The sequence below is a fragment of the Rhinoderma darwinii genome, chromosome 1 (assembly GCF_050947455.1).
Source record: "Rhinoderma darwinii isolate aRhiDar2 chromosome 1, aRhiDar2.hap1, whole genome shotgun sequence".
Lineage (NCBI taxonomy): Eukaryota > Metazoa > Chordata > Amphibia > Anura > Rhinodermatidae > Rhinoderma > Rhinoderma darwinii.
The window spans coordinates 420,660,369-420,685,535 of record NC_134687.1 but is presented as its reverse complement, the minus strand read 5'-3'; the positions used below and the strand labels follow the sequence as shown (position 1 = coordinate 420,685,535).

General features: G+C 41.2%; 1 protein-coding gene across 4 annotated transcripts in view; it reads left to right on the top strand.

The window, feature by feature from the left end:
* MORC2 (MORC family CW-type zinc finger 2) overlaps positions 1-25,167 on the top strand; it is a 147,898-nt gene that overhangs the window by 95,091 nt on the left and 27,640 nt on the right. For all 4 annotated transcript variants that reach the window (XM_075829377.1, XM_075829387.1, XM_075829367.1 and 1 more), the window contains 4 exons: positions 182-287; positions 12,485-12,617; positions 13,012-13,083; positions 13,155-13,523. In XM_075829377.1, coding sequence (XP_075685492.1) covers positions 182-287; positions 12,485-12,617; positions 13,012-13,083; positions 13,155-13,523 — 680 coding nt within the window. The remainder of the gene's footprint in view (positions 1-181; positions 288-12,484; positions 12,618-13,011; positions 13,084-13,154; positions 13,524-25,167) is intronic.

Genomic DNA, 25,167 nt, shown 5'->3' with positions numbered 1-25,167 from the left:
TCCTGATTCAATCAGTCGTCGCATTTTTATTTTTTATAAATGCCAGAGTTTGGAGATCAATTGTTGTTATACATGGTAGAATGCGCAATGCAAGTATTATATCTCTACATAGAGCAGAATTTGGGTTGTTTTTTTGCTAATATTTTCATAACTATTGACTGTTTTTGTATTTTCCCCCCAGATCTGTGCTTGAAATGGCGAACACTTCCTTTCCAGCTCAGCGCTGTGGAAAAGGAGTATCCAGATACATGGGTCTGCTCAATGAATCCTGACACCGTGCAGGATAGGTCTGTACTTTGCCGAATAAGAACATTATTTGTCTTCTACCTCCTTTTTTTTTTTTTTTTTTTTTTTTTTTTCTTCACGTGTTGTGAGTTGATATTGGTTTTAGTATTTACATATAAGTTAATTGGAATTGGGAGGTGCTAGACAGTTTACAGTTTTTTTTCTATGCTCCGTACAATTAACTTATGTCTATAATTGTGATAACCACACATAAAACTGTAACAAGTTCATGCCATATAAGTTTCGTATAATTTTTAAAATGTCTAACTGGGTTTTAGTTTTCAACCTAAAAACAGCCCTTATTACCAACCTCCTTCCCAACGTGTATTTTATGGCTGGAATTTTCCCCTTTTTTTGTGGTCTAGAAAAGTTGCAATTTGCACGAAAAGGTTTTTTTTATTTTTTTATTTTTTTTGTTCAAGCGTTTTTCTTTACAACTTTTGTATATTTATGACGTCCCCACCAGTTTTTAAAATACTGGGCGGGGCTTAGTGGGAGGAGACTGGGCCACCCAAGGCTCCATAAATTTACTATAATTTACACCAGGAACTGGCGTAAATTATACCTGAAATATACTCCAACTCATCAGTGATGTTGATTTCTTGTTCTGACACGGACAGTCAGATGCGCCTAGTTTATTAAGAAGTGTTCGCCTCTTAATACATTAGGTGCATTTTACTCCAGTGCTCTTTAATAGTATGACTGGTGTATGAAACGCCAGTCTTAATAATTTCCCCTATATCTTTTTTTTAAAGCATTCCGACGTTATTACCACATAAAGTGAAATATGTCCGATTTGAAAAATGACCTCTGAGCCTTAAGGCCAAAACTAGGCTGCGTCCTTAAGCGGTTAAAGAGACTCTGTCACCACATTATATGTGCCCTATCTCCTACATAAGGAGATGGTGCGCTGTAATGTAGGTGACAGCAGTGCTTTTTATTTAGAAAAACGATCTATTTTTACCACTTTATAAACGATTTTTAGCTTTATGCTAATTACTTTCTTAATGCCCAAGTGGGCATGTTTTTACTTTTAGACCAAGTGGGCGTTGTACAGAGGAGTGTATGACGCTGACCAATCAGCGTCATACACTTCTCTCCATTCATTTACACAGCAGATAGCGATATAGCTATATCGCTATGTGCAGCCACATAAACACACTATAACGTTACTGCAGTGTCCTGACAATGAATATACATTACCTCCAGCTAGCCAGGACGTGATGTGTATTCAGAATCCTGACACTTCTGGATCTTTTCTGTGAGATTTCCAGCAAGGCAAACGTAATATCGTTTTAAATGAGTTTTCAGTGTAATCTCGCGAGATTACGTTTGCCTTGCTGGAAATCTCACAGAAAAGATTCAGACGTGTCAGGATTCTGAATACACATGATGTCCTGGCTGGAGGTAATGTATATTCATTGTCATGACACTGCAGTAATGTTATAGTGTGTTTATGTGGCTGCACATAGCGATATAGCTATATCGCTATCTGCTGTGTAAATGAATGGGGAGAAGTGTATGACTGATTGGTCAGCGTCATACACTCCTCTGTACAACGCCCACTTGGTCTAAAGTTCAAACACGCCCACTTGAGCATTAAGAAAGTAATTAGCATAAAGCGAAAAATCGCTCCTAACCTGGTAAAAATAATAATAATAAAAAAAGTTGGTGGGAGATCCAGAGTCTGGAAAACTATTTAAAGAATAAGATAGTTCCCAGAGGTCTTAGGGTCCCCATTGTCCCAGCATTAAGATTAAAAACCGCTAATATTAAAGAAAGGTGGGAACAGGAGATTACAGGGAGCTCACTTAGGCTGATGCAGATCTTGGTAGAGGAAGAAAAAGTCCAGTTTGACTTTATTAGTGTTGAGCTTAAAAAAGAGATTGAGGCAGCCAAGTCCTTGGTAGATACCCCAGGTTTTGAAAAAAAGGACAAAATCCTCCAACAAACTTTGGAAAGGTTTACTAATCATCTTAAGGAACGAAAACACTTCCAATTCCAGAGAGACCTACAGGAATTTAGGGAGAAAAAAGCGTATGATTTTGTCACTACACAACAACAGCAATATCAACAGACCAATAGGGGGCCGAGGGAATCTGACCCTTCCACATCAGAGAGTGAAACTACAGACTCTGAAAGAGTGGGCCCATTCTTTGGCGGTAGTGGTGGGAAACATAAATTTAGGGGAGGAGCAAGAAGTAGAAATAGAGGCCGTGGGAGAGCCTCTTCTAATAGTGGCAATAATTTTTTAGCCAACAATCCTCCCATTTCCCGCTATATGCTGAGGGGTCAAAAGGATTAGTGAAGGGGAATAACATGGATAGGCTTCAAATCATTAACCTTTCTGAATATAATTTGAGTGCATCAGAGATTACACTATTAGAAAAGGGACTTTCCTTTGTCCCTACAGTTAAATTTGACTCATTTTCGTGGATAAAAGATCTCAATTTATTTGCTCGCAAACTTAAATGGATAAAATTTTTTAAACACCATAATAGAAAAAAATGCATGGAATTAGGCCTAGAGGAGTCTGATATGGAAGGTCTTTCGGCCCTTGAGGGGCTATTAGAGGAATCTGGACGCACTCCAGGTATAGGTCCCTTCACCAACCTTAAAATGAAGAGTAGGAAATTGCCACCTATAGGAGACTTTACCAATGTGGATTTATTTGTGGATATGGTGGGAGATGAGATCAAAAGTCTCAGTCAGGATAGCAGGGGAATGGATAATAATTTGTCTTGGTCTGAACGATTAGCTCTGACCACTTTAGAGAAAAAAGAGAATATTGTTCTCAAATCATCCGATAAAGGTGGGAACATTGTGGTCATGAGCAGGGATGGCTATAAGAAGATGTGTGAGGACATTTTATTTAACCATGACTGCTATACCATTTTAAAGGATAACCCCACGGCATTATTCAAGAAAGAGTTGCTGAGCATTTTGAGTGATGCAAAGAGCAGATCTTTGATTAGTGCAGGGGAATTTGGGTTTTTATACCCACAATTTCCTGTTATGGCGTGTTTCTATAGCCTGCCCAAAATCCACAAAGGTTATCCTCCTTTACGTGGCAGACCTATTGTTTCAGGCATAAATAATTTAACTCAAAATGTGAGCACGTATGTTGACCAAGTGTTGCGTCCCTTTGTTTTGAGTCTCACATCATATGTGCGTGACACAATGGATGTCCTGAAACAGATTGATGGCATTTCCCTGGAGAAAGATACAATTTTGGCGAGTCTGGATGTCGAGGCGTTGTATTCATCCATACCGCACAAATGTGGCTATAAAGCGGTCGAGTACTATTTGGGATCTAGAGGTACCCAGTTTGTAGCTCATAACCAGTTTGTCATGCAGTTATTACAGTTTGTTCTTGAAAGAAATATATTTATTTTTGAAGACAAAATTTTCCATCAGAAATGTGGTACTGCAATGGGGAGTCCTGCTGCTCCCACCTATGCAAATTTATTTCTTGGCTGGTGGGAGGAGACAATTGTCTTTGGGGACAAATTTGTCAATTGGACTTCATCTGTTGGATTATGGATTAGATATATTGATGACGTGTTGATCCTCTGGAACTCTACAGCGGATGAGTTCCATAATTTTGTAGCAGCCCTCAACAAGAATGATGTAGGACTTAAATTCACATGTGAGATCAGTGAGAAAGAATTGTCTTTTTTAGATTTGAAAATCACAAAAACATCAGATGGCACAATCCACACTAAGGTACATAGGAAAGAAACAGCAACAAATAGTTTCCTGCAATGGAATAGCTGTCATCCCCATTCCCTCAAAAGTGGCATACCAAAAGGCCAATTTATGAGAGTACGTAGGAATTGTAGTTCTATGGGTGATTTTGAGTTCCAGGCCAAGGAGCTCAAAACAAGATTGAAGGACAGAGGTTTCCCCGAGAGGGTTATCAGGAAGGCCTATGAGGGAGCAAGGGATGCTGATAGGCAATGTCTTCTGGTCCCTAAAAAACGGAAAGAAGAACAGGTCACAAGACTCATAGGTACCTATGATTCCAAACAAAATGATATTATGCAGATACTGAATAGGTATTGGCGTATTCTCAGTTCTGATACAGATCTGGTAGATCAAATCACACAGAGGCCGTCTGTCACCTATCGGAGAGGGAAAAATATAAGGGACAGAGTCATGCACAGCTGTTTTGACCCCATTTCACCTAGGGGCACGTGGCTGGACAGACAAATACCAGGCACCTTTAGGTGTGGTAGTTGTAAAGCCTGTGATTTCATTTTTAAAGGTAATAGCTTCACTAGCGTCACCACACAGAAACAATACACTATTCGGGATTATGTCAATTGCAAGACTGCGGGAGTGGTCTACCTAATCACATGTCCATGCCCCCTTAACTATGTGGGAAAAACAGCACGACAATTTCGTCGCCGTATTAGGGAGCATGTTGGAGATATTGTCCATGATAGGGACACCCCAATATCTAAGCATGTGCATGCCAAACACCAAGGCCAGGCAGCATGTTTAAAGTTTCAAGCTATTGAACTTGTTAGACCCCCCAAAAGAGGAGGTGATTGGGATAACCTGATTTTACGCAAAGAAGCACAATGGATCCACAGACTGGAATGCATACATCCAGCAGGTTTAAATGAGCAGACTAATTATACATGTTTTATTTAACACCCCGTATGGACGACCTATCTCCCTTGGGTTGCCCAGGGGGTGGGTGAGTTCATTTTTGCCTAACACATGTAGGTTTGAGATGGCCCTATTGGTCTGCCGTTTTTTAACGGCGATCGTCTCTCGGTCCCCCATGTCATGAGGGATCGTATTTCCTTCCACCCTACATGTGATTAATTACATTTTTAGTTGCTTTGTGAGGTAGCCTACTTGCGGTGTTTAACTGTCCCGCGAGATTTACTTATAATCCATTATCGTGTAGCGCTTACCTTCTCCTATTTTGGCAGTCTGGGCGAATTGTCCCTGACTTCTACTGCGCCTGCGCGTGCGGCTTGATGCGGCCGATGATGACCCCTGGTTGTCAGCTGACGGCGGGGGGTCACATGGGCAGGTGTCACTAATCGTGAGGGTGTGGGGATTGGTCAGTTCATGTTTGCCGCTAGAATACGAGGGGTGGAGTTTAGCGTTTATAGTAACGTAGCGCCTGCAATGAAGTATGCCGTTGATATCAATACGTGCATCTTTGCCGTGACGCACAGCAGAATATCTGCTGTTAAAGGATTCTATCGCTGGTGTGAAGGCCAGAGTTACCATTATACGGACCCCTGAGGATGAGTACCTGAAACGCGTAGGGTCGTTGTACTGTTTATGGAATGTTTGCATTGGGGATAGTCATATCGTGTTACACCCAGCACTAGGAGACCCGATCTATTCGGACGCCTGTGCTTTATTTTGGGATTGTACTACTGATGTGCCCTGGATATATGCTGTTTCCAGACATAATATTGTTATAAACACCGAGTTAGATGTATCACAATGACTCAGTGTTTTTTGTTTAATACGTTTTTTAACAATCACGGTGGGGCTTATGTCACAGTGGTGTGTTACCCCTGTTTTTAACTAGTTACTAATTAAAAGGTATTTTTTACTTTATTGTTACTTCAGTGAACTATATAATTTACTCATATTGTGGGAGCACAATTAGATTTCTATCAAACTAGACAGTGAAATTACATTTAATCCATACAGTTAATTATTTCAGTTTATCTAGGTATGGCAGCCTTTGCACTTTCTGAATTAAACACAGATGGGTGGATGAGTGAGGCCAAAAGCGTCTTTTCAGAGTGTGAACTGACGTATACAGTTCAGGGTGCATCTCTCAAATCCACCTTTAAAAATCTTAATAGACTGCACAAAGATTATACTAGAAGTTGGTGGGAGATCCAGAGTCTGGAAAACTATTTAAAGAATAAGATAGTTCCCAGAGGTCTTAGGGTCCCCATTGTCCCAGCATTAAGATTAAAAACCGCTAATATTAAAGAAAGGTGGGAACAGGAGATTACAGGGAGCTCACTTAGGCTGATGCAGATCTTGGTAGAGGAAGAAAAAGTCCAGTTTGACTTTATTAGTGTTGAGCTTAAAAAAGAGATTGAGGCAGCCAAGTCCTTGGTAGATACCCCAGGTTTTGAAAAAAAGGACAAAATCCTCCAACAAACTTTGGAAAGGTTTACTAATCATCTTAAGGAACGAAAACACTTCCAATTCCAGAGAGACCTACAGGAATTTAGGGAGAAAAAAGCGTATGATTTTGTCACTACACAACAACAGCAATATCAACAGACCAATAGGGGGCCGAGGGAATCTGACCCTTCCACATCAGAGAGTGAAACTACAGACTCTGAAAGAGTGGGCCCATTCTTTGGCGGTAGTGGTGGGAAACATAAATTTAGGGGAGGAGCAAGAAGTAGAAATAGAGGCCGTGGGAGAGCCTCTTCTAATAGTGGCAATAATTTTTTAGCCAACAATCCTCCCATTTCCCGCTATATGCTGAGGGGTCAAAAGGATTAGTGAAGGGGAATAACATGGATAGGCTTCAAATCATTAACCTTTCTGAATATAATTTGAGTGCATCAGAGATTACACTATTAGAAAAGGGACTTTCCTTTGTCCCTACAGTTAAATTTGACTCATTTTCGTGGATAAAAGATCTCAATTTATTTGCTCGCAAACTTAAATGGATAAAATTTTTTAAACACCATAATAGAAAAAAATGCATGGAATTAGGCCTAGAGGAGTCTGATATGGAAGGTCTTTCGGCCCTTGAGGGGCTATTAGAGGAATCTGGACGCACTCCAGGTATAGGTCCCTTCACCAACCTTAAAATGAAGAGTAGGAAATTGCCACCTATAGGAGACTTTACCAATGTGGATTTATTTGTGGATATGGTGGGAGATGAGATCAAAAGTCTCAGTCAGGATAGCAGGGGAATGGATAATAATTTGTCTTGGTCTGAACGATTAGCTCTGACCACTTTAGAGAAAAAAGAGAATATTGTTCTCAAATCATCCGATAAAGGTGGGAACATTGTGGTCATGAGCAGGGATGGCTATAAGAAGATGTGTGAGGACATTTTATTTAACCATGACTGCTATACCATTTTAAAGGATAACCCCACGGCATTATTCAAGAAAGAGTTGCTGAGCATTTTGAGTGATGCAAAGAGCAGATCTTTGATTAGTGCAGGGGAATTTGGGTTTTTATACCCACAATTTCCTGTTATGGCGTGTTTCTATAGCCTGCCCAAAATCCACAAAGGTTATCCTCCTTTACGTGGCAGACCTATTGTTTCAGGCATAAATAATTTAACTCAAAATGTGAGCACGTATGTTGACCAAGTGTTGCGTCCCTTTGTTTTGAGTCTCACATCATATGTGCGTGACACAATGGATGTCCTGAAACAGATTGATGGCATTTCCCTGGAGAAAGATACAATTTTGGCGAGTCTGGATGTCGAGGCGTTGTATTCATCCATACCGCACAAATGTGGCTATAAAGCGGTCGAGTACTATTTGGGATCTAGAGGTACCCAGTTTGTAGCTCATAACCAGTTTGTCATGCAGTTATTACAGTTTGTTCTTGAAAGAAATATATTTATTTTTGAAGACAAAATTTTCCATCAGAAATGTGGTACTGCAATGGGGAGTCCTGCTGCTCCCACCTATGCAAATTTATTTCTTGGCTGGTGGGAGGAGACAATTGTCTTTGGGGACAAATTTGTCAATTGGACTTCATCTGTTGGATTATGGATTAGATATATTGATGACGTGTTGATCCTCTGGAACTCTACAGCGGATGAGTTCCATAATTTTGTAGCAGCCCTCAACAAGAATGATGTAGGACTTAAATTCACATGTGAGATCAGTGAGAAAGAATTGTCTTTTTTAGATTTGAAAATCACAAAAACATCAGATGGCACAATCCACACTAAGGTACATAGGAAAGAAACAGCAACAAATAGTTTCCTGCAATGGAATAGCTGTCATCCCCATTCCCTCAAAAGTGGCATACCAAAAGGCCAATTTATGAGAGTACGTAGGAATTGTAGTTCTATGGGTGATTTTGAGTTCCAGGCCAAGGAGCTCAAAACAAGATTGAAGGACAGAGGTTTCCCCGAGAGGGTTATCAGGAAGGCCTATGAGGGAGCAAGGGATGCTGATAGGCAATGTCTTCTGGTCCCTAAAAAACGGAAAGAAGAACAGGTCACAAGACTCATAGGTACCTATGATTCCAAACAAAATGATATTATGCAGATACTGAATAGGTATTGGCGTATTCTCAGTTCTGATACAGATCTGGTAGATCAAATCACACAGAGGCCGTCTGTCACCTATCGGAGAGGGAAAAATATAAGGGACAGAGTCATGCACAGCTGTTTTGACCCCATTTCACCTAGGGGCACGTGGCTGGACAGACAAATACCAGGCACCTTTAGGTGTGGTAGTTGTAAAGCCTGTGATTTCATTTTTAAAGGTAATAGCTTCACTAGCGTCACCACACAGAAACAATACACTATTCGGGATTATGTCAATTGCAAGACTGCGGGAGTGGTCTACCTAATCACATGTCCATGCCCCCTTAACTATGTGGGAAAAACAGCACGACAATTTCGTCGCCGTATTAGGGAGCATGTTGGAGATATTGTCCATGATAGGGACACCCCAATATCTAAGCATGTGCATGCCAAACACCAAGGCCAGGCAGCATGTTTAAAGTTTCAAGCTATTGAACTTGTTAGACCCCCCAAAAGAGGAGGTGATTGGGATAACTTGATTTTACACAAAGAAGCACAATGGATCCACAGACTGGAATGCATACATCCAGCAGGTTTAAATGAGCAGACTAATTATACATGTTTTATTTAACACCCCGTATGGACGACCTATCTCCCTTGGGTTGCCCAGGGGGTGGGTGAGTTCATTTTTGCCTAACACATGTAGGTTTGAGATGGCCCTATTGGTCTGCCGTTTTTTAACGGCGATCGTCTCTCGGTCCCCCATGTCATGAGGGATCGTATTTCCTTCCACCCTACATGTGATTAATTACATTTTTAGTTGCTTTGTGAGGTAGCCTACTTGCGGTGTTTAACTGTCCCGCGAGATTTACTTATAATCCATTATCGTGTAGCGCTTACCTTCTCCTATTTTGGCAGTCTGGGCGAATTGTCCCTGACTTCTACTGCGCCTGCGCGTGCGGCTTGATGCGGCCGATGATGACCCCTGGTTGTCAGCTGACGGCGGGGGGTCACATGGGCAGGTGTCACTAATCGTGAGGGTGTGGGGATTGGTCAGTTCATGTTTGCCGCTAGAATACGAGGGGTGGAGTTTAGCGTTTATAGTAACGTAGCGCCTGCAATGAAGTATGCCGTTGATATCAATACGTGCATCTTTGCCGTGACGCACAGCAGAATATCTGCTGTTAAAGGATTCTATCGCTGGTGTGAAGGCCAGAGTTACCATTATACGGACCCCTGAGGATGAGTACCTGAAACGCGTAGGGTCGTTGTACTGTTTATGGAATGTTTGCATTGGGGATAGTCATATCGTGTTACACCCAGCACTAGGAGACCCGATCTATTCGGACGCCTGTGCTTTATTTTGGGATTGTACTACTGATGTGCCCTGGATATATGCTGTTTCCAGACATAATATTGTTATAAACACCGAGTTAGATGTATCACAATGACTCAGTGTTTTTTGTTTAATACGTTTTTTAACAATCACGGTGGGGCTTATGTCACAGTGGTGTGTTACCCCTGTTTTTAACTAGTTACTAATTAAAAGGTATTTTTTACTTTATTGTTACTTCAGTGAACTATAACCTGGTAAAAATAGATCGTTTTTCGAAATAAAAAGCACTGTTGTCACCTACATTATAGCGCCCATCTGCTTATGTAGGAGATAGGGCACTTATAATGTGGTGACAGTCTCTTTAACCTTTGACAACCAATCGAAACAGGCAGAAGTACAATGCAATCCTTAAATGTCACATTACCATACGCTGGTCGAAAATAATCTTTGCAAATGGAGTAGTCAATATGTTTATTTTGGGCCTTAGTCAGTCCTAGTATAGTACCCTGTGCCAAGTAGTCACATTCAGGACCTATCATGTGATATTGAAGAAGTCCGTCACCATCCAAGCACCAAAAAAATGTGCAGCTGCCAATTGTTCTCCAAAACGCAATAGTGAGTTCAAAGTGAAGGTCTCTTAGGCTTGGCACTAGATAGAGCTGATAACTCACCCGGGTTAGAAATGTAAATGCAGTGTCCTGTCACAAAGAATCGTGACCTCACATTTTGGGATCAAGAGATTCATTTAGAGGTGTTTTTTTGTTTGTTTTTTAAATATGCCCTTGTTCTTTATTTCTACGTGGTTGTTGAGTGCCTCAGTGTGTGTGTGTGTGTGTGTGTGTGTGTATATATATATATATGTGTATATTGAAGGAAATAAGTATTAGATCCCTTGCTGATTTTGTAAGTTTGCCCACTGTCAAAGACATGAACAGTCTAGAATTTTTAGGCTAGGTTAATTTTACCAGTGAGAGATAGATTATATTTAAAAAAAAAAACAGAAAATCACATTGTCAAAATTATATATATTTATTTGCACTGTGCACAGAGAAATAAGTATTTGATCCCTTTGGCAAACGAGACTTAATACTTGGTGGCAAAACCCTTGTTGGCAAGCACAGCAGTCAGACGTTTTTTGTAGTTGATGATGAGGTTTGCACACATGTTAGATGGAATTTTGGCCCACTCCTCTTTGCAGATCATCTGTAAATCATTAAGATTTCGAGGCTGTCGCTTGGCAACTCGGATCTTCAGCTCCCTCCATAAGTTTTCGATGGGATTAAGGTCTGGAGACTGGCTAGGCCACTCCATGACCTTAATGTGCTTCTTTTTGAGCCACTCCTTTGTTGCTTTGGCTGTATGTTTCGGGTCATTGTCGTGCTGGAAGACCCAGCCACGAGCCATTTTTAATGTTTTCTTGGTGACTGTGGTCCCAGCTGCCTTGAGATCATTAACAAGTTCCCCCCGTGTAGTTTTCGGCTGAGCTCTCACCTTCCTCAGGATCAAGTATACTCCACGAGGTGAGATTTTGCATGGAGCCCCAGATCGATGTCGATTGACAGTCATTTTGTATGTCTTCCATTTTCTTACTATTGCACCAACAGTTGTCTCCTTCTCACCCAGCGTCTTACTTATGGTTTTGTAGCCCATTCCAGCCTTGTGCAGGTCTATGATCTTGTCCCTGACATCCTTAGAAAGCTCTTTGGTCTTGCCCATGTTGTAGAGGTTAGAGTCAGACTGATTAATTGAGTCTGTGGACAGGAGTCTTTTATACAGGTGACCATGTAAGACAGCTGTCTTTAATGCAGGCACCAAGTTGATTTGGAGCGTGTAACTGGTCTGGAGGAGGCTGAACTCTTAATGGTTGGTAGGGGATCAAATACTTATTTCTCTGTGCACAATGCAAATAAATATATATAATTTTGACTATGTGATTTTCTTTTTTTTTTTTTTTATAATCTATCTCTTACTGGTAAAATTAACCTAGCCTAAAAATTCTAGACTGTTCATGTCTTTGACAGTGGGCAAACTTACAAAATCAGCAAGGGATCAAATACTTATTTCCTTCACTGTGTGTGTATGTATGTATGTATATATATATATATATATATATATATAACAAAAGCTTGAACAGCACACTCCAGCAAAATTAAACAAAGCGTGTATACAGGTGCAAGAACGCCTGTGCCTGCAAATTTTATACAGCACACAGGAAAATGGTGACCGCACACTGCGAGCACAAATGCCACCTAAACCAGTCTATCCGTTTTTCCTTTTAAACATTTTTCCTTTCTTTTCATCCACTCCTGTGTTTGGTTTTAAAAAAAATTCACTGAAACAGCATGTGTGCTTTCAGCCTAAAACTGGATTCATACATGCAGTTTTTGTTCCAAACCCAGGAGTGGATACGAAAGGAAGGTAAAGTATAGACGAAAGACTGATACTTCTCTTCTGTATTCGCTCCTGGCTTCGGCTCAAAAATACGTAATCAAAACTGAATTTGTGAATCCAGCCTTAATAGAGTTATTGCAGCTTTTGATGCCCGCAGTGAGTGCAGCATAATGTGGATGACAGATACCCTTTAAGAACATTATTATATCTTTGAAAGAGTAACTGGTTCATCTCAATTTCAGATGTGACGCTCTGGAGCAAAAACAGAAAGTTCCTGTTGGAGTGCTAAAGAGGGAATCTGTATCCCAGGATGACAAGAAAAAACAGCTAAGTGAAAAGATCCAAAAACAACAGGAGAAGCTGGTAGCTCTACAGGTAAAAAATAGGGTCATACATTACGATTGAAGATAGAATTATAGTGGTGGCATGTTCTAATTATTTTAAAATAAAGCTCAATATTTAGAGGTAGTTTTCAGTAAATACAAGGGAATTACTTAAATATCAATTTTCTAATATAGTAAAGTCTAATATAGCTTGAGAAAGGCCACTGGTTGGCTAAACTACGCTTGTCCTGTAATTTCACTTGTATTGTGTTATGATGCAATAAAGACATCACTTTTTTCTGTAACTTTATTTAAATCCGGTGTCTTAGCGTTTCCTATTGAATTCTTTTATACAGTATTCTAATAGTAGCTGCTCCAGATAAATAGATTAGGGTAGGTATTTCATGCACTGTTTTTATGGTTACTTACTACTGAATTCATTGCAGAAAATAACCACAGTTCGCTCAAGTGCAGACGTGAAAAAGCTCCCCTTGGAAGTTAGCACTCGCTCCACAGAGGTGAGTAACCGTCTCTGTTCTCTCGTTTTCATAAGTTTCTGAACAGTTTTTGACTGTCATTTTCTTGTTAGGCTCCTGTATCAGTAAGTCGACTAAGGCCAAGATCCCCTCCTCTTCCTGCAGTCTTGAAAGAAGCTGTTAAACCTCCACCTGCACGAATTAGCAGCGGCACTGTCAAACGGTCCGATACACAGCGAAGTTCAATGTTGAACTGTGAGCAGGCTAGCACCTCAAAAGCTCCAACCCCAGCACCTGTCAAACCTAATTATACTGCCAAGACTCCTAACAAAATAACACCAGTTATAAAATCTTCGCCATCCCAATCAAAACCAACTCTGCTACAAGCTCTGAAATCATCCAAACCCTTACCAACACCACCAGCCTTGAAGAACTCGAAGACCCTTGCAGCAAAGAGACCAGCACCAAGCAAAAGCTCTACGGTGAGGCATCTAATTTAGCTGCTTATTTGGTGGGTTAATGGGGGTGTCTGTCAGTTGCTTCATTCAAATAAGATGAGTGAATCTTGTTATGCTCCGTTCACATCTGCGTTTAGGTGTTCTGCTTTGTCATAGGAACAATGAGAAACCGGAATTGCCGTCCGTCCTATGATGGAAACCAACAGCGCCCCGACTGAACCCATTGACTTTAATGGTTTCTGGCTGCTTTTTGTCATATTGTCCGTCGCTTTGCCGGACAAAATAGAGCAGCATGCTGCACTACTGTGTCTGGCGTAAAATGACGGCATCTGCGACGGAGGCCTTTTAACGGAGCCTCCGGCGCAGATGTAAATAGAGCCTTATCCTCCAGAAAGTATTAAGTTGGACGGTGAAATCCTGAAATAACATCAAATATTTATTCTAGGAGTGTTTACCCTTTATTAGTAAAACTTTATAAAAAGGAATGAAAGATTTTCTATAGCGCAAGGATGCACAGCCTTTTAGTCTGAGGCCCACATTGTCAGATTTCACTACTTGAAGGGGTTGTTAGAAGATGTATTCTTTATGTATATTATAAACTTTTAACCCCTTCCCGACATTTGACGTACATGTACGTCATGGAAAGCATTGACTTCCCGCAAAATGCCGTACATGTACGTCAAACGTTTGGCACCGGCTCAGAAGCTGAGTCGGTGCCATCATCGTCGGATCTCAGCTGTATCTTACAGCTGACATCCGACTGTAACGGCGGGGACCGAAATTAGCTTCGATCCCCGCCATTAACCCCTTAAGTGCAGCGCTCAAACGCGATCGCTGCACTTAAGGTGTTTGCAGCTCATCGGAGCCCCAGCAATGAAATTGCCGGGGTTCCGGTGGCTGCAATGGCAACCGGAGGCCTAATACTGGCCTCCCGGTCTGCCTAGCACCGAAGCCGGTCAAGATCCGCCCGGCGGCGGAGCCTGATCGGCTTCCGTAGCTGCCGGCAAGATGGCGCCGGGTCAGGAGCTGATCCGGCGTCATCAGCGGTGGAGGTCAGCTGTACTGTACAGCTGACATCCACCTGTAACGGCAGGAACCGGAGCTAGCTCCGATCCCTGCCATTAACCCCTTCGATGCAGCAATCGAAAGCGATTGCTGCATCGTAGCGGTTACTAGCAGATCGCCAGCCCTGACAGGCAATCAGGACTGGCGACTGCTGTTATGGCAACAGGAGACACAATGGTCTCCTGCTCTGCCATTACGGAAGCCGATTTAGGCCCCGCCGGGAGGCGAAGCCTAATCGGCTTGCTGTCAGTGAATGACTGACAGATCTAATACATTGCACTACATAGGTAGTGCAATGTATTAGAAAAAAAAAAATATGACCGTTGGACCTTCAAGTCCCCTAGTGGGACTTTAGAAAAAGTGTAAAAAAAAGTATAAAAAAGTGTAAAAAAAAGTGCAAAAAATAAAAGTTTGAAAACAGTAAAAGTTTCAAGTAATCAAATAAAACACAATCCCCCTTTTACTCTTATCAAGTCCTTTATTATTGAAAAATAATAATAAACCATATGTATTTGGTATCGCCACGACCGTAACGACCGGAGGTATCAAAATATTATATTATTTATTGCACGCGGTGAACAGCGTAAAAAAAACCCGTAAAAAACTTTACCAGAGTTTCTGTTTTTTGGTCACTTTGCCCTACAAATATTACAATAAAAAGTGATCAAAAAGTCGCACGTATCCAAAAATAGTACCTATAAAAACTATAGCTCGTCCCGCAAAAAACAAGCCCTCATACAACTCCGCCCTTAAACGTTATGGTTCTCACAACTTGGCGACAGAAAAAATACATTCTTTTTACAAAAGTAATTTTATTGTGCAAAAAGTTGTAAAACATAAAAAAGTGCTATAAATTAGGTATCGCCGGAATCGTACGGACCTGCAGAATAAAGTTAACGTAATTTATAGCGCATGGTGAACGCTGTATAAAAAAAACGAAAAAAGCTGTGCCAGAATTGCGTTTTTTTGTTTACCTAGCATCCCAAAAAATAGGATAAAAGGTGATCAAAAAGTTGCATGTACCCTAAAATGGTACCAATAATAACTACAGCTCGTCCCGCAACAAACCAGCCCTCATACCGCTACGTCTATGAAAAATAAAATTAGTTATGGCTCCAATAAGTCAGGAAATAAAAAAATATGCAGTTGTGCCCGAGGGGAACATTTCTTCTGTTTCAAGAGGCGATTTATCAAGGACCTAAAATTAGGGAACCAGGAAGGGGAGGGCCCAAACATAACCGCTGGAAGCGACGGTGCCCGTATTATACCAGGAGAAAAATTCCCCAAACTACAAAGGCGCGGAGTGTGGACCAAAAGGGGGATAAGAAATGACACCATTTATCAGTGCGACACCGGCCTGTGCAGAAAGGATTGCTTCACAGCGTAACACACATCTATGGATTATTTTAATTTTTTTATACCACCTGACTATGCCCCTTATATACTCCGCCCCGCTTACATGTACCCCCACATTATAAAACACCAGCAATACTCAAACAAATATAGTACCAAGCAAAATCCGCTCTCCAAAAGCCAAATGGTGCTCCCTCGGCCCTGAACCCTACAGCGTCCCCAAACAGCAGTTTCCTTCAACATATATGGCATCGTCATACCCGGGAGAACCCTTTTAACAATTTTTGTGGTGTGTGTCTCCAGCGTCATAAGCTGGGCATGACATATTTGCCACTGAATGGCATATCTAGGGAAAAATATAAATTTTTAATTTGCACCATCCGCAGCGCATTCATTTATGGAAAAGACCTGTGGGGTGAAAATGCTCACTACACCCCTTAATAAATGCCTTGAGGGGTGCAGTTCCATAATGGGGTCACTTATCAGGGGTTTCTTTTTATTATTTCACATCTGAGCCTCTGCAGTTGTGAACCAATACTTTGTAAATCGCCAAATTAGGCCTCCACTCCGCATGGTACTCTTCACTTCTGAGCCCTGTCATATGTCCAGACAAAAGATTAGGGCCACATGTAGGGTGTTTCTAAAACCGGGAAACACCGCATAATAATTAGAGGGCTGTCTTGTTATGGTGGCACAAGCCGGGCACCACATATTGGCATATCTATGGAAAAAAATCCCATTTTCACTCTGCAACATTGAGCGCACACTAATTTCTACAAAACACCTGCAGGGTTAAAATGCTTACTACACCCCTTGGTAAATGCATTGAGGGGTGTAGTTTCCAAAATGGGGTCACTTCTGGGGGGTTTCCACTGTTTTGGGCCCACAGGTGCCCAGAAACCAATCCAGCAACATCTGCACTCCAAATGGCGGTCCTTCCCATCTGAGCCCTGCGGTTTGCCCAAACAGCAGTTTATGACCACATATGGGGTATTGCCGTACTCGGGAGAAATAGCTTTACAAATGTTGGGTTCTTTTTTTCCTTTATTTGTTGAGAAAATGAAAAAATTTGCGCTAAAGCTACGTCTTATTGAAGAAAAAGGACTGTTTTTATTTTCACTGCCTAATTCTAATAAATTCTATGAAACATCTGTGGGGTCAAAATGCTCACTACGCCCCTAGATGAATTCCTCAAGAGGTGTAGTTTCCTAAATGGAGTCCCTTTTTGGGCGTTTTCATTGTTTTGTCCCCTCAGGGGCTTTGTAAATGTGACCTGGCCTCCGCAAATCATTCCTGCTTAATGTGATCTCAAAAAGCCAAATAGCGCTCTTTCCCTTCTAAGCCCTGCCGTGTGTCCAAACAGCCGTTTATTACCACATGTGGGGTATTGTTTTACTCGGGAGAAATTGCTTTACAAATTTTGTGGTGCTTTTTCTCCTTCAGTCCTTCTGGAAATGAGAAAAAATTAGCTAAACCTACATTTTCTTTGAAAAAATGTAGATTATTATTTTCAGGGCCTACTTCCAATAATTTCTGCAAAAAAACTGTGGTGTCAAATCGTTCACCTATACCCCTAGATAATTTCCTAAATGGGTGTAGTTTCCAAAATGGGGTCACTTGTGGGGGGTTTCCACTGTTTTATCCCCTCAGGGGCTTCGTAAATGTGACATGGCCTCCGCAAACCATTCCTGCTAAATTTGAGTTCCAAAAGCCAAATGGCGCTCTTTCCCTTCTCAGCCTCGCCGTGTGTCCAAACAGCCGTTTATTACCACATGTGGGGTATTGTTTTAGTCGGGAGAAATTTCTTTACAAATTTTATGGTGCTTTTTCTCCTTTAGTCCTTGTGGAAATGGAAAAAAATTAGCTAAACCTACATTTTATTTGAAAAAATGTAGATTTTCATTTTCACAGCCTACTTGAAAAAATTTCTGCAAAAAACCTGTGGGGTCAAAATGCTCACTATACCCCTAGATAATTTCCTCAAGGGGTATAGTTTCCAAAATGGGGTCACTTGTTTGGGGTTTCCACTGTTTTGTCACCTCAGGGGCTTTGTAAATGTGACATGGCCTCCGCAAACCATTCCTGCTAAATGTGAACTCCAAAAGCCAAATAGCGCTCTTTCCCTTCTCAGCCACGCCGTGTCTCCAAACAACCGTTTATTACCACATGTGAGGTATTGTTTTACTCAGGAGAAATTGCTTTACAAATTTTGCGGTGCTTTTTCTCCTTTAGTCCTTGTGGAAATGAGAAAAAAAATCGCTAAACCTACATTTTCTTGGAAGAAATGTTGATTTTAATTTTCACGGCCTACTTCCAATAATTTCTGTAAAAAACCTGTGCTGTCAAAATGCTCACTGTACCCCTAGATAATTTCCTTGAGGTGTGTAGTTTCCCAGATGGGGTCACTTTTGGGGGATTTTCACTGTTTTGGCACCGCAAGAGCCCTTCAAACCTGACATGGTGCCTAAAATATATTCTAACAAAAATAAGGCCCCAAAATCCACTAGGTGCTCCTTTGCTTCTGAGGCCGGTGCTTCATTCCAGTAGCACGCTACGGCCACATGTGGGATATTTCCTAAAACTGCAGAAACTGGGCAACAAATATTGAGTTGCATTTCTCTGGTAAAACCTTCTGTGTTATAAAAAAAATTGTATTAAAAATGTATTTCTGCAGAAAAATATGAAATTTGTAAATTTCACCTCTACTTTGCTTTAATTCCTGTGAAATGTGTAAAGGGTTAAGACATTTTCTAAATGCTGTTTTGAATACTTTGAGGGGTGAAGTTTTTAAAATGGGGTGACTTTTTTGGGGTTTCTAATATATAAGGCCCTCAAAGCCACTTCACAACTGAACTGGCCCCTGTAAAAATAGCCTTTTGAAATTTTCTTGAAAATGTGAGAAATTGCTGCTAAAGTTCTAAGCCTTGTGAGGTCATAGAAAAATAAAAGGATGTTCAAAAAACGATGCCAATCTAAAGTAGACATATGGGTGATGTTAATTAGCAACAATTTTGTGTGGTATAACTGCCTGTCTTACAAGCAGATACATTTAAATTGAGAAAAATGCTAATTTTTGCAATTTTTCGCTAATTTTTGGTGTTTTTCACAATTAAATACTGAACATATCGAGCAAATTTTGCCAGTAACATAAAGTCCAATGTGTCACGAGAAAACAATCTCAGAATCGATTGGATAGGTGAAAGCATTCCGGAGTTATTACCACATAAAGTGACACATGTCAGATTTGAAAAATGAGGCTCTGTCAGGAAGGTCAAAAGTGGCTAAAGAGGGAAGGGGTTAAGCGCTCCGTTTATTTATATAAATTGCTTTAGCTTTTCTCATTTAATTCTGGAGCTCACAGCAAGACTAGACCTATGTAAACACCTGGGATCCTGACCTACCCAAAGCTGTGTCACAACCCTCTGTTAGGATGCTACATTTAATGGACACAGTAGTCCTGCTTCAGTGACTCATGGAATTATAAGAGGGACAAGGAAAAACAAGCAAATTGTTACAGCATTGGATACTGCTGTACTGCAGCAACAAAACTCAGTATGTCATAATGTAGCCCCTGTCTCTGCCAGTCTGCTGGCTTTCCCCACATGGATCATCATGCCAGGAATGATTCAGGAGAAATATGCAGCAGTCTGATTATTTGGCAGCACGTAATTAACCCCTTCCCGTCGTAAACAATTTTCAGATTTTCATTTTCGTTTTTTCCTCCCCACATTCCAGAAGCCATAGCGCCTTTATTTTTCCGTCGATATAGTCCTATGAGGGCTTGATTTTTGCGGGACGAGTTGTAGTTTTTCGTAGCACCATTTATTTTGCCGTATAATGTACTAGAAAACGGGAGAAAAATAATTTGTGGGGTAGAAAATTAAAAAATCAGCGACTCCTTCATGGTTTTTTGTGTGCCGTTTTTACGGAATTCAATGTGCAATTAAAATGTTAACTTTATTCTGCGGGTCAATACGATTACGCCGATACCAAATATATATAGTTTTTTCTATATTTTACTACTTTTACAAGTAAAAACCTAAGTGTACAAAAGAAAATTTATTTTGCGGCGCCAAATTCCGAGAGCCATAAGTTTTTTTTATTTTTCCGTCGATTTAAGTGGTATGAGGGCATATTTTTTGCGGGATAAGCTGTAGTCTTTAATAATAATTTTGGTGTAAATGCGACGGTTTGATCACTTTTTATTTCATTTTTTTGTGGGAAAAAATAGACATTCTGGTGTTTACAATTTTTTTTTTTTTTTACGGCGTTCACCGTGCAGGTTAAATAATGATGTATTATAATAGTTCAGACTTTTACGGACGCGGCGATACCAATTATGTTTATTTTTATTTTTTTTACTATGCTCTAATGGGAAAAGGGGGGTTTTTTAAAATTTTATTTTTTAACACAAAAAAAACCTTTTAACGAATTTTTACTTTTTTTTTTTATTAGTCCCCCTAGGCGACTTCAACCAGCGATCGTTAGATCGCTTGCACGATATACTGCAATACTAACGTATTGCAGTATATCGTGATTCTGACAGGCTTCTATTAAGCCCTGCCAGAGGCAAGACTTGATAGGTGTACAAAGATGGCGGACCTGGGGGTCTTCGTTAGGCCCCCAGGCAGCCATAGCAACCATCAACCCCCCCGCGATTGCGTTGAGGGGGGCGCGATGAGCTGTTAGAGGGGGTCGTCCCCCTCTTTCTGACGATTTAAATGCTGCGGTCGCTATTGAAATCTGGTGAAAAATCACTCTTTAAACTTTGAAAAACCCTCTACATGGCCGGCAGTGGAATTCTTTCAGTTTCACTGTCTCCAACCCCCCCCCGCCAAAAAATCCAAACATTTATTTTGCCTTGCTCTGGATCTACAGATGAGTGAGTATCTTTTTTTCTTACATTTTTTTTTTCCCCCTCAGCCTTGTACTACCGTGTTTCCCCGAAAGTAAGACAGTGTCTTACTTTCTTTTTATCCCCAAAAGCCCCACTATGTCTTACTTTCGGGGTATGTCTTATATTGGGAAAAAATTGTCGAATTATTATTTATTTATTTTTTCACAAACTTTAACTGTTTTACATTTTTTTTTTTAGTCCCACCAGGGGACTTCACTATGCGATGTGCCGATCGCATATATAATGCTTTGGTATACTTAGTATACCGAAGCATTATTGCCTGTCAGTGTAAAACTGACAGGCAACCTATTAGGTCATGCCTCCGGCATCGCCTAACAGGCAGATGCTGAAGGCAGACCTGGGGGTCTTTGTTAGACCCCTGGCTGTCATGGAAACCCGACGGTGACCCGCGATTTGTTTGCGGGGGCGCCGATCGGGTGACAGACGGAGCTCCCTCCCTCTGTCAAACACATTAAATGCCGCTGTCACTATTGACAGCGGCATTTAATGGGTTAAACTGCCGGAATCGGCGCGCGCTTCGATTCCGGCAGTTGCAGCAGGAGCCAGGCTGTGTATAACAGCCGTGCTCCTGCCGCTGATCGCGTGGGTACAGTCTCAGTACCCGCGCCATCACAGGACGGATATATCCGTCCTCCTGCGCGAACTAGCAGCTGCTGAGGACGGATATATCCGGCGCGGTGACGTATGGAGAGGGGGGCGGCGCGGAAGTGGGCAGGAGGCGGCAATACCCCCGTGTTTCCCCGAAAGTAAGACATATGTCTTACTTTCGGGGTACGGCTTATATTAGCCGACCCCCCTGAAACCCCCGATACGTCTTACAATCGGGGGTGTCTTACTATCGGGGAAACACGGTAGGTTATATGTGAACATGAATAAGTGGATTTCACTTGTTAGAGCAGGCATTTCTGCTGCAAAGCTGCTTCCTACTGGAGCTAAGGGGAGAGGTCGCAGGTTTTTAATGCGGATTTTACCCTTTGCACTGCAAAGGGTGCGATCCGTGTCAAATCTGCAACAAATCTGCGACGTGTGAACTTGGGCTACGTTGAAGGCTATGTAGAACTGTTATACAGTAACAGACGATACATACAAGTATGTAGGCGTTTCTCTCTCCTTTCACTTCATGTCTGTTTACTTCACCACGTTCCCAACTTTTATTGGCTCGCAGGACATTCCTGCTCTAAGGTAGGAATGATCACATTGACAGCCCAAATTTATTTATTTATTTTAAATTCACAAATAAAGTTTATTGTAAAACAGCAGACATAAAAACAGAGCATAGAGATTTGTAGACATGTCCACTGCAAGTACAAAGAACGCAATAATTCAATAGAGGAATGTGTCAGGAGTTCAGGCAATTAGGGCAATGAAAGTTAATAGAGTAAAGAAATGTCATCCAAAACAGTACAGTAGCATATAAAGCAAGCAGGGTATCTTGAAATTTTACACTCCTTCAATATTTATAATCCAGTGTGTAATGTAGCCCAAATGTATCATAATGTGGTGACAGAGCCTCTTTAAAAGTGGCCTATATTGTACATGATGTGATCGCCGCTGTAATGTAGATTACAGCAGTGTTTTTTTTATTTAGAAAAACAATCATTTTTGACGGAGTTATGACCTATTTTAGCTTTATGCTAAGGAGTTTCAATGGACAACTGGGCGTGTTTTACTTTTTGACCAAGTGGGCGTTGTGGAGAGGAGTGTATGATGCTGACCAATCAGTGACCAATCATTGTCATACACTTCTCCCCTTTCATTTATTCTGCAGATAGCGATACAGCTATATCGCGATGTGCAGCCACATACACAAACACTAACATTACTGCAGTGTCCCGATAATGAATATACATTACCTCCAGCCAGGACGTCATGTTTATTCAGAATTCTGACCACTTCTGTAGCGTCTCTGTGCTTTACAGCACAGCGAGATCTCGCTGTGAATGACCGTTTACAGCGTAATCTCGTGAGACTACGCCTGCTATGCTGTAAATCACAGAGACGCTACAGAAGTGGTCAGGAGAATGAATAGACATGACGTCCTGGCTGGAGGTAATGTATATTCATTGTCAGGACACTGCAGTAATGTTAGTGTTTGGTGATCGCGATACAGCTATATCGCTATTTGCAGCCACATACACGGAGTAAATGAATGTAGAGAAGTGTATGACGCTGATTGGTCAGCGTCATACACTCCTCTGTACAACGCCCACTTGGTCAAAACGTAAAACACGCCCAGTTGTCCATTGAGAAACTCATTAGCATAAAACTAATATAGGTCATAACTCCGTCAAAAATGATCGTTTTTCTATATAAAAAACACTGCTGTAATCTACATTACAGCGCCGATCACATCATGTACAATATAGGGAATTTATAATCTGGTGACAGAGCCTCTTTAAGAACTAGCAATGCAAATTTCCCCTCTAAGGCTTTACAGTAACGTCAATATTGGCAGTTGTTGGGCACAAACCGCTTTCAAATACAGAAAGACCTGCAATAAAAAGAAAATTGGCCTTTAACTTTTAACCCATTCCTGACCCATGATGAAAATGGAGCGGGGGGGTTAAGCACGGAGACAACTCCATACACTGCAGGTGTCAGTTGTGTATCTCAGCTGACACGCTGCTCTAACGGCCAGGAACAGCGATCTTGCTGTTCCTGGCCGTTTAGCTAGTTAAATGCCGTGGTCAATAGCAACCGCTGCATTTGAACAGTTAGAAGCCCCCTCCGACAGCCCAAAGGCCCCCCCCGCAACTTGATTGGAGGGGGCTGACTGTTGTCATGGCAGCCCGGGTGCCTATAAAGGCCCCCAGGTCTGCCTTCTGTCTACCACTGCTAAGCCATGCCCCTGGCAGGGCTTATCAGAGACCTGTAAAAATGAGAATATATTGCAATACATTTGGGGTACCATTAGGCGGACTTTTCTGGAGTGTAAAAAAATATATAAAAATATTAACCCGTTAGTGACCGGCCCATAGTATTTTTACGTCGGTGACTAACGGGCCTTATTCCGATGCCATAGACTTTTTACGTTGCGGCATCGGAATAAGTAAACAGAGCAGGGAGCTGTCAAATCTCCCTGCTCTCAGCTGCCAGAGGCAGCTGAGGGCTGGGGGCGTCCCTGCTCTGCCGGGTGAGATCGATATTAGTATCGATCTCACCCGTTTAACCCCTCAGATGCGGTGCTCAATAGCGAGCACCGCATCTGAGTGGTTTTGGAGAGAGGGAGGGAGCTCCCTCTCGTCCCACCGACACCCGGCGATACGATCGCCGAGTGTCAGTGTCTCCGATGGCAGCTGGGGGCCTAATAAAGGCCCCCAGGTCTGCCTGGAGTGAATGCCTGCTAGGTCATGCCAGATGCATGACCTAGCAGATGCCTGTCCGTTTTAAACGGACAGGCATAATACACTGCAATACAGAAGTATTGCAGTGTATTATAATAGCGATCGCAGAATCGCATATTAAAGTCCCCTAGTGGGACTAGTAAAAAAGTAAAAAAAAAAGTTTAATAAAGTTAATAAAAAAAAAGTTGAAAAAAAAATGAAAAACCCACTTTTTCCCCTTACAAACTGCTTTAGTATTAAAAAAACAAAATAAAGTAAAAAAGTTACACATATTTGGTATCGCCGCGTCCGTAACGACCCCGACTATAAAGCTATTACATTACTTAACCCGCACGGTGAACGCCGTAAAAAATGTAATAAAAAAAGTTGGAAAAATTGCTGTTTTCTGTGAATCCTGACTTCAAAAAAATTTGATTAAAAAGTGATAAAAAAGTCGCATCTACTCCAAAATGGTACCAATAAAAACTACAAGTCGTACCGCAAAAAAAAAGCCCTCATACAACTGCATCGGCGAAAAAATAAAACCGTTACGGCTCTTCAAATATGGAGACACAAAAACAAATAATTTTGAAAAACGTTTTTACTGTGTAAAAGTAGTAAAACATACAAAAACGATACAATTTTGGTATCGTTGCAATCGTAACAACCCCCTGAATAAACTTATTGTGTTATTTATAGCACACGGTAAACGGCGTAGATTTAGGATGCAAAAAAGAGTGGCGAAATTTCAGTTTTTTTTCAGAAAAAGTAAAAAAAAAACGTTAATAAAAGTTAATCAATAAATTATATGTACCTCAAAATGGTGCTATTAAAAATACAACTTGTCCCGCAAAAAACAAGACCTTATACAGCTATGTCGACGCAAAAATAAAAAAGTTATAGCTCTTGGAATGCGACGATGGAAAATAACTTGGTCATTAACGTCTAAAATAGGCCGGTCATTAAGGGGTTAAAAGTGGCCTAAAAAAAACAACTATTTTTCACCAAG